General features: G+C 33.3%; 1 protein-coding gene across 2 annotated transcripts in view; it reads right to left on the bottom strand.

The window, feature by feature from the left end:
* Positions 1-18,555, bottom strand: part of TMEM135 (transmembrane protein 135) — a 213,373-nt gene that overhangs the window by 69,853 nt on the left and 124,965 nt on the right. For both annotated transcript variants that reach the window (XM_033120387.1, XM_033120386.1), the window contains one exon: positions 9,127-9,173. In XM_033120387.1, the coding sequence (XP_032976278.1) occupies positions 9,127-9,173 (47 nt within the window). The remainder of the gene's footprint in view (positions 1-9,126; positions 9,174-18,555) is intronic.

Here is an 18,555-nt window from a genome sequence, read left to right as displayed (position 1 = left end):
CATCATCTTTTCATAACCAAACAGCTTCTAACTTCTGTATTTATCATTTGTAAATTATACTCAATTCCAAACAATTTTAATTTCATATTTTCAAAGACAGATTATATTTATATCTCAATCCTGAATGAGACAGAGTAACTTACAATTCTGGCTGAGGTGCACGGTTGTGTAAATCAGTATAGTTGGAATCTCTGGTTTTGGCTAATACAATTAGGTAGTCTTCTAATAATATTCATAAAGTGGCATTTGGGTTAAGAACGATATACTATAAGACCCGGTATAATATAATATAATATATGATATGATATGATATGACATGATATATGATATAGTACCGGGTCTTATATTAATTTTTGCTCTACAAGATGCATTAGAGCTGATGGTCTGGCTAGGTCTTATTTTCGGGGAAACGCGATATAACAAAACCCCAGAGCCACACTGTTTATGTGGCTTATAAACAATGGAACTTGATTTGTCACAGTTCTAAAGGCTGGGAAGTCCAAGATAAAGGCAAACAGCAGAGCCGATGTCTGGTGAGGACCCCCTTCTTCACTGACGGCCATCTTCTCACTGTGCCCTCCTATGGTGCAAGGGGCAAAGGAGCTCTCGGGACTCCTGTATGAGGCACTCACCCCGTTCCAATCACTCCCCAAAGGCCCCACTGTCTAATGACCATCACCTTCGAAGTTAGGATTTCAACATATGAATTTGGGGGTCACAGACAGTCAGACCGTAGCACACGTTTTATAATTTACCACGCAGATGTTATACCTATAAATTCAGGGGAAATATTGCCCTATAACTACACTGAACATACACAAAAATTTATGTAGATCCTTTAAATATAAACGGCCACTCTAGCCGAATATAACTAAGGCCTCCAATTACCCCACTGCTTCCAGCAACGGTTTCTTCTTTCTTATCCCCCCTTTACACCATTGCTCCCTCACCTGTAAGGCAAGAGGTGAAACAGTCAACTGCATGGAAGCAGGGTCAAGTGCATGACAGGTGTTTGGCTATGAAAACATGACAAAAAAGATACTTTTAAAGAATTACCTGTGGCTTCATTTAGTTGAGTTATGATAGAATATGATGCAATATTACACCTAGAGAGATTTGGAACGTGGAAGGAAAAGGATACATGGTTGGTTCCATTCTTTATCCACTTTAACCTTTTTAGACTTTTTTATCCAGTTTTCAATGGATGGACTAGCAACTAGTTGAGAGTAAGGCTGACAATAGAGACAGAGGGGCCAAATCTTGCTGCTTTGAGAATCTGGGGCCCATACATTTCTTCCCTCCTCACTCCGCTCTCCTCCCCAGCCACCTACCCACCCCGAAGCCCCCACAGGGCCTGTCCTCCTTATACCTGCAAGACCACTTCTTCTCTAGTCCCACTTATTGTTCTGCCCCAATACCCTTTCAGTCAGAATAACATCAGAGTGAGGAGGAGATGGAGAAGAAGGAGGAAAAGGAAAGAAAAATGAAAGTCCCAGTTTAAAACATAATCCCAACCCCTTGGCTCTGTAGTTTGCAGTATTACCCTGTTTTGTTTTATTGTTTTTAACCATCCTCTCCCTAAGTTTTATTTTGTTTTTAATCATTCTCTCCAATTCTGCTCTTCTACCCCTCACTTCCCATTCTCTGAGCTCTAAACTCTTGCTTCAAACACGGGACTCTGTGGAGTAGAGCTCAAGAACTGGATAACTCTCAGTCCTTCTGCTTTAGCTCTAACATATTCAATACCAACGTATTTTCCAAAAGACATATTATCATAAATATTGTTTGTTTCTATAGTACCACTGGCACTATACTCCAAGTACATTTTATGGATTCATTTATAGGTTAAATTACTTTTAAGGATTGGCTTGGAAACATAAATACAATTTTAAAAAATTATTTCCTTATAGGAGTATCTAAGTTCTCATAGCCATAGGGATAATTTTATGGGTGAAAATTTAAGATGAAAGAAACCAAGTAACTTGTTGAAGACCACAAAATTAGTAAGTGGTAGAGCCAAAATCTAAAGAGAGGTCTGTTTTGTGTGGCATTGAAGACTGTACAATTTATGTTATACCATGGAACCTCCTAAAACACATCTATGTTTTTCATTAAGTCAATGAAAATTCTGAAAAGCTGAAAAATTTATTTCTAATCATTAAATGTTTTAAACTCAGTATCATTCATTCAAACATTTACTGGGTACTCATTTACCCAAAACTCCCCTCTAGTAATAACCACCAACGCTAACAAACTGTTACTGACATCATTGGGGGGAAAATGTACTTAAATTATTTCAAGGATTTGCCACTGTTGTTAGAAATTGATCATGATTTATTATTTCTCTTACCTATGAATATTTGATTTGCTGAGACTTCTGACAAAGGCAATGGATTTTTATACACAAGGGGAATTTTCTTGTTTCCAAAACAGAAATGCTTTATTGAAAACTGCTTTGTCAAAGTCTTCTGAGAACTGTCATTTTCAAAACAGAACTATTTCCATTCCTTAGACTTACTAAAGAATAAACTGAATTTACATGAAGAATTATTCTTCTGTCAGTAATAAATACAATTTGGAGAACTTGGAACAAATTACTTTTCATGATACAACTGTTGTTACTATTAAATTTTAACAAATTGGAGCTTGTAAGACTAAATAAAAAATAAGGAAGACAACATAGTGCCACCTTGATTTAGCTTAACAATGTTAGACAGCAGTTAAAATTGTAATGGGTCAAAAGTGTATGCCAGGCTTTTCATGTAAGAAAAGAAAAACACAATTATGGCTCATCCTTTATTTTACCTGCAAACCACCATCTTGATTGGCAAAGAGGCTCCTATATCTAGTGGAACCTCAGAACTCCTGTGGGACTAGAATAAGAGTACTGGCAATGAGTCATAATAGTGTGGTAATGATATAAACTTCTCACTGAGCGAATAACATATGGATGGCATCCACTTCTTGAACTCTGAGGTCAGTGAAAATAAACAAAATATTTACATTAGAAAAACAAAATTTTTAATGCCATTTATATTTATATTCATGAAAATACACCTGCAGCAAATTTTTGAAAGGCAACTGGCCACGTCTGATACTCAATGATTCTCACTGAGTCCTTACTTTAGGAGTTGCACTTTAAGTTTACCCTCTTCCTCCATACTGTATTTCCCTGTCTTCTACTAAAAACAATAAACATTTACATTAATTATAAGATGTTTGAGCAATTTCTTTATCTAGGCACTAGTATCTCAAAGGCTCATGAGCAAAAAGTGAAAATCGATCAGCCACAACTTTCATCCATAGATGGAGTACATTCACCAAACAGGTAGACTAATTTTCTCTCCTCAAAAAGCAGGTCAGGATACAGTCATATGACATGATAATAAGCTTTGCAACCCCAGAGGAAGTGATTTACAACATTTATGAACCTACCGTTGTCTCACCTTGTCCATTTACTTTGAGGAAAGCAATAATCCTAATCTCTGTATCTTTTCACAGGGAAAATTTTGCATTCTTTGCTAAGCACACTGGCTTAGTTGCCAATTATGGAACACCTTGTTTCACCTGTATGTATTCTTCTGAAGATGTATGGTTTCACAAGGCCATGTCTATTTTTTTTATAACAAGTTACTGTATCTTTTGAGAATGACAATGAATTTAGGAAGCCGGAAACATTAGATTTTTCCATTTCCTACCTCTTCTACACATCAGTCTTCTTTCATTTAAACCATGTGTCCAAGGCTTTCAAAAAGGGTTTCAAATTCTTCCTAATCATTTATCATGATCTCCCCCAGACAAGTACGTTTTAACAATCTACCAATAAATGATGACATTTTGAACCACATTTTAGACTATCTTTCTTCTCTTTCCCATTCCCCAACTTGTCACTCTTTCCTGCTTGTATAACCGTTTTATATCTACTTAAATTTCTCATAGTCTAGTCAAATAAAGAAACAAAGAAACAAAATACAAAAGAAAAACCCTTAATCTTGTATCAACTTGCCTTTTCTTTCTCCTCTCAAACTTTTTGTTTACCATACTCATTCTACTTCATCTCATTTATTTTTACATTTTATTTTTTCCCAATTTTATTGACAAATACAATGTATCTATGTAAAGTGTAAATGTCATATTTATTTCTGCATCTGCTATCCCAACTCAACCACAGAAATTTCTCTAAGCAGGTTACAGCCCACCAGCGGATTGCTTGAGTAAATGAATACTTTGTAACACTTACCTCACTGAATATATCTACAGCATTACCACTAAAGATAATTCCTCATTCCTGAAGTTCTCTATTTTAATTAATTTTTTCCTAGTTTAAAAACAACAATCACTACTTTTAACTCTACTTTTTTTCTAAGGTAACAATCACTGTGCCAGGTGCTCACATGTGTTAGGCTCAGTATTTTCTCACTGCTGGTTAGTGGGTCAAAGCAGCTTTTTAAATAAATAAAGTAAATTAGGATAGAAAATATCCAAACGTGTTATATGTAGTAAGGTTAAGTATTATTCTGGGAAGTGTGTGTGTGTGTGTGTGTGTGTGTGTGTGTGTGTTCACAATACAAAAAGTAGTTCTTATTTTAGGGCACACCCAAAAAAGTTTGAAAGACAGTGTATCTTAGTTAATCCCCAAAAGCCACATATTGGGTCCAGATAATATTTCATACTTTTTAATAATGATGAAACTGATGTATATAGAAGTTACATAATTTGTCTAAAGTTAAGCAGCTAGTGTGACAGTCAAGAATGCCTCTATTTTATCTTCTGAATTCCAATTATCCCACTGGTATCTACGTATCTCTATGTGAATGTCTAACAGGACCGCAACCTTATACGTATTTGCAAAACCTGTGACTCAGTTTCCACATATTTTTTAGTTTTCTGATTCCAATGTTTTGCTTTTCCACATCCACGCAGCAATCCTCACATGTTTGATAAATCCACTCTCCACCATATCATTACCATAACTCTCGATCACGTCCTCATCATTTCTCTCCTGGGGTAACTACAACGGGATCCTCCCATTACTTGCGATATGCTGCCTCCAAACTCCCAATTCACTCTCTACATTGCTGGAAGTAATCTCTTCAAGATAAAAAACTAATAATTTAGGGCAAACTCTCCTAACCCTGAAGTAAAACTTTCAAATTCCGAATGCCATATATAATTCACTATACTGGATGTTTGTGTCTGGCTAGGCAATACTTTAAAAAATAGAACCTAATTAATATTTAAAGGACTTGCATTAAAATCAGGAAACAGTTGAAAGACCCAGATCAAAAGTTCTTTACTTGCCGTTAAAGTATTTCAAAGATACTAAGTTTATGTAAAGAGATTCCAGGACAATCACAAATGTCTTTCCCTTAAGAATTGCAGGTTGTCCATCCAATGGATAGTGTCGTTTTCTTACATACAAACACTACATCTTTATCTTGACACTAATGAAATGCTTTCTATTTGTGCCTTCACAGAGAGTTGACCACAATTCATCAAATGGCAGGCATTAATGCTGTCCTTAAGTCTGTTTAAAACACAATAAACTTTAATTTGCACTGGTTTCTAACTAAAAATGCAATGCTTTTCATTCAGTGTTTATATCAGATTGAGATATGTCTATTGTGAATCAGTCACGTATAGTCTGTAGATCATGTGCAATGACAAGTCTGAGCCTTTCAATCTATATGTTTAAACAAACGGTTGGATTTGCAAAGGCAGATGGAAAGAATTTCTAGCTAGGTACTCACTAAGATGAGCTCAAAGTTGTCATAATATGCTTTATCACCTACTTTAAACTAAATTACTTAAAGAAATAATGAAACTGAATTGTTTTATTTTTAAAAATATTAGTGTTCTTCATACACAGATACCTAACATTGAAAATAAAACTAACAAAATTATGTTTAAGTGTTGCACGTTTCATTATTTTTTGTGAGCAAGAGTAAATGTAATAGTTTTGGCATAGTGGTTGCATGGTTGATTCTTTCTTCTGCTTCTCAATTAAAACAAAAAAGAGCTCGTGGTTCAAAAGAAACTCATTTCTTTTCTTCAGATGACTATTGGGAAGATCCTGGTCAAGCTTGAGTCAACAACTATGATGAATTCTTTGGCTTGAAAAACGTAGGTTGCTTTACCCATAAATACACATTTGGAAGTAAAGAAATGTTTTAAAGGGATGCATGAGACAAAATGTTTCATCAAGTTTTCAAGACTTCTGCTTGGCCTGTATTGATAGTGACAGACAATGCTTTAAGGTGAAGCTGTGATAATAACACAAAATAATAAAAAAACTGAGTAAAGGAGGTAGAACCATTATGAAGAATGCTCACTGCGGATGTACAGAGACTGCTTTCAGAACACCTTCAAAATATTGTACCCCAATCCCTAAAAGAATCCATAGTATTTGTTCGTATCAATCGGCCAGCTGACTAAGAACTAGAAAAAAACTAGAACTAACTCTCACTTCACATACTACCTTTCCTCAGCCCAAGCCTCGGAAGTTTTCCCAGGGTTCCATTTGAACGCAAGCCTTATTTTTGGCGTACAGCTTGAAAATCAAGATCACCATGTATGAGATACTGTATGTAAAAAAAAACTATACCTGTAAAATAAAAACTATTAAAAGCTCTGTAAAAGTACGTTTTTCTCTACGTACTTCAATACCAGTAATTTCAATACCAGTAACATTGTGTTGCTTCTTAAGTAAATTCATACTATAACCATTACATCATATATCACTGTTAAAAAATACTTATGGAACTGCTTCCTCAAGTTTTTCTTTAAAAAAAAAATTGGCACATATTCTCTCCATTGAAAAGGGGTTTCATTTCCCATTTTCCCATTTATGGGTTAGGATAAAAACACACGTTGACTCATTTCTAACATACAATGTTTCCCTTATCATCTTCTCAAAGGAGGTTACCATAAATGGAGTCCTGGGAACAATATCTTTTGATATTTACCTGTCCAATTTTACGCTATTAGAACGAAAATAATTGTTAATAAATCAAATGTGTCCTCAAATATCTATTTATAGTAAAGTTGAATCTTCAGAATAAAATATTCTAAAGCAATTGGACTTGTTAACTGCTATGTACAATATTGTTTGTTCATTCTAAACACATGCTAGAGTTCAAACAAACATGTAACATTGTTTTGTTTAGTTGCAGTACTTTATAAATAGCTTTACTTTACCATTTACCAAACCTCTTTTGTTGAGTTATTCAAACTAACTTCTGCCAAGAACACTAGGAATTTGGTGATAGTGCTTCTTTTAGGAGAAAAACAACCCCTTGCCTCAGAAGATTGAAAATGTTTATCTTGGCACTAAAACCTTGTATTGAGCCTTCTGGAAAGTATTTTAAATTGTTGTTTTTAACTTAACCTAGACTTTGTGACTGAAACAGGAAAAGGTTCTGTAGCTCTGCACCAAAATACATATTTATAGGGTTGATTTTCTTTCTACAGCAAAAATACTAGCTTATGGCAGCAGTTTTCAAAGAACCATGCTAAAAATTGAGTATTATCACTATATTCAACACACAATTTGTTTCTTAAAACATCAAAAACTTCTGATGACTAAGAAATGCTAACTGTTGATCAAATATGTGGTCTTTAAGTACCATATTGGGAAGGATTATTTCATTTAACTACCTGTTCTGTTAGGAATTTTCACAAAAAGAAAATGTACTTGATATTGTATTGATATTGTACTTTCCTCCTGTGTATATCAACAAAAGTTATGCTTCTAAGGTTTTATATTTTTTATATTTTCCTCGCTAGGTATGCTTTATCTTTAGACGAGAAAGAACATAATGAATGAACTAGAATGAACTTTTTGCACTATTGTCCTATTAATGTGTTTGAGTAAAATTACGAAGTTTTTGAAAATTGATAAAATGAAGTCACTGTTCTTAACTCCTCTACCTCATCCCTCAATTATTAAAATATGAGACCACAGAAATCACACAGTGTACACAGAGCTACTTTAGAATGGTAGGTCAAACTATTTCACAAACAGCACCAGACAGATGCAATGATTTTTCAGTCATAATAACCGACATAAAATACTACACAGCCCAGCCCATTATCAATCCTTTGCAGATCAAGCCCTCCCTACCCTGAAACTTTATGCATTTTTTTCCTTCTAACAGCCTAGCTGTCCCTTTACAAGAACAATAACAGCAACATCAGCATTTTTATATTTGCATATAATATTTTTTGTAAAGTCAAAATAATTTAAACTATATCATTGTGCTTATCAAATATCTATTAGGACGTACTGGCAGGTCAAAAATTCTGGTATGGTTGAATTATCTTATTTAGGTTAGAAAATGATAAAGATATATCCAAATATATCCTATTAACATCCATAATTGCCTTTGTCAATTAAGTATAAATTTTAATTTTAAAAGCCTAGTCCTCACTGCTGTGATTGAATTCTGCATATATCCAGAAATATCAAGAACCTATTCAAATGAAAGCAATAAGAGTGAAATAAATGGGAATTACTAATATCACTGAAAATAAAGATTATGAAGAAGTAGACTCTTTTTAAACAAAAATCATATTCCCATATTGCTATGGTTATATAACAATAGCAGACATCCTTTTTATTGGCACTGAAAACTCAAGCCATCCTAAAACTCCCCCATACCCCTCCGAGTCTCAGCATCAATGAAAAATACAACTCTGACCTCATGGACTAATTTAATATTTTACGGTCTATGATTGATGTGCTCGGTTACCTTCACAGAAAACTTGGATTAAACCTTACCATCACTTCTCATTCAAATTTAAAATTTTAATTGTTCTATAAGGTGAGTGAAGAATATCTAAACTCAGGCCCATGAAAAAACCTATCAGTATTTGAGGACTATTAATTTACATATTCAGCTTTCCAAATAAACCTGTTAGTAGAATGTGAAAAAAAGAAATCTTCCTTCCCTCTCTTGCTTTATTTACTAAGGAGCAATGATTTATCTCTAACCACTTTAGAAAAAACAAAATTCATGCCACTTGCGGTGGTAATTATTTGGGGAACACTTTAGTTACATGCCTGATAAAAAATTGTAAAAGAACTTTATTTTTTCTATTAAAATAAATTGGTATAACAGAACATACCTGAAAAAGAACATGTACATGGCAGCTGTGATGCAGAACAAAAGGACCTATAACAAGGAGAAAATACATTACTTGCAAAAGAAAACTGATATCATCATTGGTATGTCTTATAAAAGCAAAAAACTTACTATTAAATCTTGTACTTGAAACAATTTAAAGATGTGCAAATATAGTCACATCTATCACATTCTCTATCTTTCAAATAAAACATATTAAGGCAATAATGAGTCTGTATACACACACACACATATGTATAAATAAAAAGTATATACATTACACAATATGTATATATATATATATTACAATATGTATATATGTATATAGACTGCATAGAAGGGTAACAGAGTTCAAAAAAAAAACCAATTTTTTAAATTATCTCTAAGAATGCCATAAAAAAGAATGAAATCTTGATATTTGTGAAAACATGGATGGACCCAGAGATATTATACTAAGTGAAATAAGTCAGACAGAGAAAGACAAATACCATGTGATTTCACTTATATGTGGAATCTCAAAAACAAAATAAATGAACAAACAAAACAGAAACAAACTCATAGATACAGAGAACAAACTGATGGTTGCCAGATAGGAGGGGGTTGGGGGCTGGGTGAAAAAGGTGAAGGGATTAAGTACAAATTGGCAGTAATAAAAACAGTTACAGGGATGTAAAGCACAGCATAGGGAATACAGTCAATAATATTGCAATAACTATGTATAGTGTCAGGTGGGCACTAGACTTATTGGGGTGATGATCAGTTAGTACATTATGTAAATGTCTAATCACTATGTTTGTACCCCTGAAAGTAATATAATATTGTATGTCAACTATAATTTTAAAAAAAACGTCTGAAGACGTTAAGAACAAAGACGACTTTTAGATAATGAAATCAGCAAATAAAACATAATGCTTATTAACTATTATATTAAGGTGACCGTATTTTTTAAAAATGTAAAATACAGCCCAGTTGTCAATTAATTCTAATTAATAAGGACAGCTCCTAAAAACATAATCATCCTTTGTGGGATATAAACTAGCTATTAAAAACTTCCTCTAAAAGCAGGCATCAGAACACATAGCAAATCTGCATTAAAGAAGCTCCTGTCAAACACCCCATACTACACACAACACTAAGGTGTGTATGGAAAGAATCCATAACACAAGTCCTGGCCCAAGCTTAGTTATGTCAACGAAGTTTGTCTCTTTACTCTCCATGTTTCATTTTGGATCATTTCTACTGTTAGGTCTTCAAGTGTACTTGAATCAATCCATTTCGTTGACGTCAACTGGATCCGTATTAACTCCTTTTTTTTCTGTTTGCTTTGGACTTAATTTGCTTTTGTTTTTCTAGTTTCTTAAAGGTAGAAATGTAAGCCACTGATTTAAGATTTTTTTTAACATATATGTATAATGCTATAAACTTCCTCCTAAGATCTGCTGTACATGTATCCTACTAATTTTGGTAAGTTGGGTATTCACTTTTGTTCCATTCAAAATACTTCCTAATTTTGCTTTTGTTTAACTTCTGTGATCTATGACTTAGTTAGACATGTGTTATTTAATTTCCAAATATTTGGGGACTTTCAGCAATCTTTCTGTTGTTACTGAATTCTTATTTGATTCTATTATGGTCAGAAAATACTTTATATGACGATTATTTCTAAATTTATCAAAGCTTGTTTTATGTCCCAGAATATGTTCCAAATGTTTGGTAATATCCCATGTGCATTTTAAAAGAATGTGCATTCTACTGTTGCTGAGCAGAGGGATCTGTAAATGTTAGTTATGTCAAGTTGGTTGACATTTTCGGTTCAAACCGCTTATATCCTTATTGATTTGTTGTTGTTTTTTTGTCCATTTGTTCAATCAGTTATTAAGACAAAGACAAGGTATCAAAATATCCTGCTGCAATTGTGGCATTGTCTCCACAATCTCTCCTTGCAGTTCCATGAGTTTTTCCGTGGTGTATTTTGAAGCTGTTATTAGGGACATAAACATTTAGAATTCTGTCTACACTTTATCATGATGAAATTACCTTCTTTATCTCGAATGTTCTTTGCTCTGAAATCTATTTTATCTGATTATAAAATTGCTGCTTTCTTTTGATTACTGTTAGTTTTCCATTCTTTTATTTTTAAATGATTGGGTCTTTACATTTGAAGTTCATTGCTCGTAGACATAATATCAGTTCCTTGCTGTCTTTCCTACCTGAAAATCTCCACCTCTTCATTGATATATTTAGATTGTTTACATTTAATGTGATTATTAGTAAGTTCAGAATTAAACCTATCACTTGCCATTTATTTTTCTATTGTCTCTTATTTGTTTCCTTTTTCCTCTTTTCTGCCTTTTTTGGATTAACTACTTTTTATGACTCTACTTTCCTTTTTTGGTTGGCTTATGTTAGTGTTTGTTTTAGGGTTTATAGTATACATCTTTAAATTGATACAATCTCCATTCAAGTGACATTATACTACTTAACATATAATATAGAAACTTGAAATAATATACTTCCATTTCTTCCCTCGTGACCTTTGTGCAATTGTTGTCACCCATTGTACCTTCACCTATATTATAAAACTACTATATTTTAATCATTTTTCAATCCCCAATGTCCAGGATCTTAAAACCATTGTTTCATATGTTTTACCCATATTTTAGTTGTTTCAACTGGAAGGGTAAGGATTATATCCTGATCATCCCATAACTTACAGGTCATGGCCAGATGCAGAGTGTGGTTAAGCCTAAAAAACTTTCACCTTTGGTTTGGAAGATATTTTTGCTGGATATAGATTTCTAGGTTGATAGATTTTATTTCAGTAGTTTTCTCAATGAACGTCATTCCAATATTTTCTTACAATTTGATTATGATGTGCCTTAGTGTAGTCTTGTACTAGGAGTTAAGTTTCTTGAATCTGTAGGTTTACAGTTTTCATCAAATTTGAAAGAATTTTAAACCATTATTACATCAAATATTTTTTCTTCCCCCCTACTCTTCTCCTTTAGGAACTCCAATTAATGTAGAGTATGTCACATGAAATTCTCCCACAGCTCACATATGTTCTCTTTATTTTGAAAAAAAAAAAAAGTCTCTTAACACTCTGTTTCATTTCAGATCATTTCTACTGTTATGTCTTCAAATTTACTAATATTGTCTTCTGCAATATAGAATATGTCATTAATGTCATCCAGTAAATTTCCCATCTTACACATTGTAATTATCATATCTAAAGTTTGATTGGGAGTTTTCCCTATTTTCCATGTTTCTAACTTTTTGAAACTACAGAATTCAGTTATAATAACTCTTTTTAATGTTCTTGCCTGCTAACTAACAGCTTTGTCAAATTTGGTTTGGTATTGACTGATTTATCTCTTTATTATGATTCAATTTTGTTTCTTACTGCATACCTGGTATTTTTGATTGGATACTAGACATTCTGAATTTTACCTTGGTGGGTGCTAGGTATTTTTGTATTCCCATAAATCTTCTTGAGCTTTGTTCTGGGACACAGTCAAGTTATTGGAAACAGTCTAATCCTTTAAGGACTTGCTTTTAAGATACTTTAGGAGGGAGTAGAGTAGTGCTCAACTTAGGGCTAATTATTCCCCATTACTGTAACACGACCCTTATATACTTGAGTATTGACTACTTTACTCAATGCCACATGGATCTTGAGATTTTCCAGTCTGGCTGGTAAGGAATCTATTTCTGCTGCTATGTGAGTGCCAAGCACTCAATTAAGGACCTCTAATCCTTTCAGGTTGTTCTTTCCTTGGCCTGGGGTATTTTCCTCCCTCATGTGTCCTAATCAGTAATCAGCTGAGTACTTTCCTCTCTAGTTTTCTGTTCTGTGAACTCTATCCAGCATGGTTTCCTCTCACTCTCCATTCTGTTTCCTCAACTCAGAGAGTCCTCTAGACTTTGCCCAGTGACTAGTACATCATAGATGTTCAGTAACTGATAACTATTAACAAGAAACAATTTCTCCGTGATTCCCTTCCATTTCATAAACACTGCACAATATACTTACACGGGATTAGTAATTTTGAAATTGCTAATTTTGCCTTAAATTTTTAACATTTTCTTAATTCAAAAAGTAACATAGAGCCTGCTACAACATGGATGAAACTCAAAAACATTAAGTGAAAGAAACAAGTTACAAAGGACTACATGCTGTATGATACCATTTATATGAAATTCCAGAACAGACAAATCTATTTACAGAAAGTAGAATAATAAATGGCTAGAGCCAGGGGCGTGAGAGTTGATAGCAAATTAGTGTTTGCTAATGGTACAAGGTTTCTTCTGGGGGCGATGAAAAGGTTCTAAAATAAGCTTGTATGGACAGGTGCACAACTCTATAAATATACTAAAAAACCATAGATTTGACACTTCAAACTGGTAAATTTTATAGCATGTAAATTACATCTGAAAAGGCTATTAAAGCTGATTTTTTTTTACAATGCAACACATGTACCTGATAAACATTAAATTCAAACTGAATATAACAAAAGTACAATGAAAAGAAAGTGTCCTTCTATTCCAGATCGCTGGTATCCTGTCTGTGTAGAAGTGTGTGTGTGTGAGTGTGTGTGTGTGTGAATAGACACATATTAATAAAGACATTGTATAATAGCTTTCTCTTTAATTTTACACATAAACACACACAATATGGAAATGTTGGTTTATTTAAACAGACTATAAATAGATATTTAGAGTGGACACAATAAATAATGAATACCAAAGCATACTTTGTAAACATGTGCACTTACATCTCTGAGGTAAATTCCTAGAGCTGGATTCACCGCATCAAAGGATAGGTGCATTTTCCATTTTGATGCACTCCCATCAACAGTATATGAAAGTAGTTTCTTTCTTAGAGTAGCTATCTCCCTATACCAACAAAAACTGTTTCATCCTTATCAAAGCGATGAGTGAAAGAAATGATACATCATGTTTGCATTCTTCTTACGAGTGAAACTGATCTTCCCAGCTTTATAAACCTTTTTGTTCGTTTTTTTGGTCAGTTGTTTTAACTGCTTTTTCATATCATTTGTCTATTTTAGGATTGGTGACCTTGTAAAAACCATTTTTATTTTTTGAAACTGAGTATACTTACACGAAAACCTAGAAATAATTTCATTATTAGCTATTTGTACTAAGAATATGGGTGGTTAAATAAAAGTAATCATATAAAGGAAATCTCGCAACATATTAAGCCAAAAGGATATTTTAATCCAAAAGTGCACAGAAAAAGTACAACAAATAATGTGAAAGTAAAGTTCATTCAACTGAAAAATGTTGTTTTCTCTAGAATGACTTTTCAGGAAGTGACAGATTTACAATACATGGCTTCCTGTTATAGAACTTAGAAAACTTTCAGGGAAAAAAAAACAACGGTACTATTGCTGTCATCACCATGTCATATAGAATTATGTGAAAACTATCCCCTCTCAAGGCCCTAATAAAGAAACAGTATCACAATATATGAATACTTTAAAATCCTAAAAATAATCAGAAATACGACAAATGTGAATACAGTCCAAATGTGAGTGTGGACTGGTAAAGAAAGCTGTTTTTACTATTTACGCCTCAAAATGGTTAAAACACATATCCTGAAGTCATTTTAAAGTCTAGCAGAGACCTGAACAGATGGTGCATTTAACTACTTCCTACCACACAACTCTGCTTTTCTTTAACATAATTAAATGCTCTCGTCCCCAATCACAGTGCCTGTAACCACTCCCTCCAGGATGCATCCAAGGACAAGGATGCCTAGCTGCCTGTCCTTCATTCCTCACCAAGCCCATTTTGCCCCATATTCACTAAGCCGCCTTCTTTCCATTACGCAAATGAATACCAAAATCTCATCTCTGTTTTCTGGAAAAGCAGCAATAAATGTCCCCTTATCCCATGTGTATTTCATTCATATTTCTGCAATGTTTCCACCCATCCATTCACAATAACTGATTTGGTGTTTATGTGTTTCTAACACTTTGTGACTCATCAAGTCAAAGGCAGAGAGATACAAAGGTAAGCTCCAGACAATCAAGAGCCACGTGATCTTCTAGTAAAATAGAATAGACAAGGAACCACAAGTTCTCACCATCATTGATATATTTATTCAGTATTTGCTATATTGCCAGCATCCAGGGAAACAAAATCACATGATACTGGATTCTTGTTGCCCTTAAGAGGTAAAGTCTAGTGGAAATGTAGGTGTATTAACAAATCATTCCAATACAATATGTGAGGACAGAATATTAAACTTCATGCTACAAGAAGTACTCACCAAAACATCTGATTATATTATTATTTAAATTACTCAGTATATTTAGGCAATGCATTTTTGGTTGTCTGTATACCTTTCTTTATGTCTCCACCAGAACTTAGAACATAAAGTCCCAAAAGGGCAGAGTCTTTACTTTACCTAACTCCATACATGGATAGATTCTTGATATATTATTTAAGGCTTTTGATAATGATGATGTTAGTTTCTATTGATAGCAATCCTCTTCAAAAAACCTAATATTACTCCCATTCACACACTTATAATAAAACTGAACTTTAGACTCCACTAAACATCTTCAACTTTTCTGAAAACACAAGACTATTTCATGGTCTCTTGGGGAAACCATTCTTATTGGATGAATAAGTGTTATCACAATTTGCAATGTATATATTTCGACTTTGAACACACAATATATTACCATAATATTGATTTGCTTCAGCTAACACATAATTTCAAACAGCACTACTCTCAAGTTAAATAGCTATGTATTGCTTTATAATTTTTAAAAATCCTTACAGAATTTAAATCTCACATAATATACAGTCCATGTTTTTAATCTGTCACTTTGTTTCAGATTAGCGATTTACTGATTTTTTTTAAAGTTTCCCTTCCTTGACAAAACAAATGCAGGAAAAGTACAAAAGACCTTATGGGGAATTTAGGATCACATATGCCTGACTAGAATTAAGAAAGAAATCTTGGGTCTCCAAATTTAAGACTATAAACTTGATCAAATAAATCACTTCCATTCTTTAAGTCTTAACTTTTTCATCCTTAAAGGAACTTAGATTAATCTGTAGTATCTTTCCAAACTCCAAAATTCTGATTCCATCAGTCAATTGGTTTCAGTGTACAACAAAATTATTTCAAAGCAAAATGTCACTAATATATAATGAGACAAATCTCAGAATATATGTATACATAAGCAGATGAAAGTATTTGCTCCAACTGAACTAAATGTAATGGAGGGAAATTACATTAAATATGCCAAAAACTTGGGCCTAGTCTCTTCCTTGCATTGCTCTCCATTCTTGATTTATACTTCAAGGTCAGCAAACAGAGTCTGACAACATATTAACCTTGAAATTTTCCAGTTGTAGAAAACAGCTATGTAAGATAGTGGCTGGGAAGTACAGGCTATACGATATCCTGTCCTTTTATGGTAAGTAGGTAAGCTGCATTTTGTCTGCCATAAAAATAAAACAATCTAAAGGATGTAACTATTGAAAATTTCAATGTGTAGCAACTAATACAACCTGGAAGTTAGATTCTTTATTACAACAAAATTCTCATTCTGCTGGCAGATTTTTTAAAAATAAACAGCTTTAAAACGACTATTTAAAAGTTTACAGATCAAGGATTATATGAAGGAAAATTCAGTCTTTACTAAAAACCAAGATGCAAATTCATTCACTGAACAAAATACTCATTGAAAGTATGTTCTCAGAACTGGGACGATAAAACCCAATTAGATACTATGATTAAACACCTACATCACTTCATTCACATCTCCATTTTATCATGTAAAGGAAACACAGTTTACTTGAAGTAAAGGTTGGCGATGACATATTTAAAAATCATCACGACAGTCATTTGTTCCTTTTCTTCCCCATACCCATTTCTCTATGGTCAAATGGCATTAAAAGTCATTAAAAGTGCAATTCAAAACAAACAGAAAAGGAAATAAATATGAAAAGGAAGAGCAAGGAGCCAAAAGAAACCATGGGAGAATTTAATGATAGAAAGTTAGTAGAGGTAAATCAATAAAATAAAATGGAACAGAGAACATGGAGAAAGGAGAGGAATAAAATAGATAATCAACTACTATTGATTAGCAGTGCTAGGTACTGTATAAAGTATTTTAAAAATATTATCTCTAGTCCTAACAATAGCTCTTCAAGGTAGGTTTTTATCACTCTTTTTTTTAAAGATGAGGCAAAGATGGACTCAGCAGATAAGTTAGTCACCTAAAATCACAGAATATTTAAGTGGCTGAATTAGGCTCAAAGCTAAAACTATTTGATTTCAAATTCAACGCTTTCAATTATACCCCTCTGCCTCTAGAAAAGATTTTACTCTTATTAATGTTAATTTAGTGGCTACTATGTTCACAAGGTAGGAATAATTCCCATAATGATTCCAATTTGTTTTAATCAGTGTCTGTCATTTAAAAAAGTGAGGGGAAAATCTTTTAAAGTTCAGTATTATTACAATAATTAAAATAATAGTGTAACAACAACATCAATTTCTGATGTTTCTGAAAGCTCCTTCATGTCACATGCTGCACTAAATTCTTGACATATTTCACTTTAATATGTAATCCTCAAAATGGCCTTGCAATGTAGGGATTATTATATTCACTTCAGAGAAGAGGTTTAGAGAAACATAGTTCGGGATTAAGCCAGTTTGGGGAACCAGGTGTGATTCTAAAGCCTGTGAACTGTCATGGATTTCTCTCAAAGATTCCTTTAAAAATTCCCAATAAAGAATTACAGTTTTATGAATTTTATTCAACTTACTTATAAAACATCTCTTATTTTCATGCACAGCAGATAAAACAGTAAGTTAAGATACAGTCTCTGTGCCAAAGAGCTCACTGTCTCTACATTATAAATCGGATTTAAGAAAAGCAACGGTGACAAGAAAATTCCATAATCCTCAAACCTTCTATAAAATATTTATTCCAGTAAAGAAAAACAGATCTAAGAAATACACTTTTTAAATTTACAAATAATCTAAATATTACAAGCAAGAACTAAAAATTTTACATGTTTACATATGAAGTGAGATGACAAAAAAGTTGCATGAGTCAGTTTTCCAATATGTTTACAAAACCATGTAAGGGACCACCATTCTTTACCTGAATGCTGCCAAACACGTTCCTTTTTCAATTCAGAGAACAAAACAAAGAACTTCACATGTCATTCAACACATGGAGGAGGAGGAAGAGAAAGGTTTTACATGGATTCAGAGCAAAGTTAAAGCTGAAAAAATATTGTGTTTCCAGCAGGGCAAAGTAGACGGGGTCACCTAAGTGAAACCTCATTATTATAAGTAGACAATTTGTAGTAAGTTAGTTATTGTCATCCAAAAGGTGGTATTCCCATTAACCTCAAATAAGAACCAGGCTTAGGGTGA

This window comes from Rhinolophus ferrumequinum, chromosome 11, assembly GCF_004115265.2.
Source record: "Rhinolophus ferrumequinum isolate MPI-CBG mRhiFer1 chromosome 11, mRhiFer1_v1.p, whole genome shotgun sequence".
Classification (NCBI taxonomy): Eukaryota; Metazoa; Chordata; class Mammalia; order Chiroptera; family Rhinolophidae; genus Rhinolophus; species Rhinolophus ferrumequinum.
This window is presented reverse-complemented; position numbering and strand designations above follow the sequence as displayed.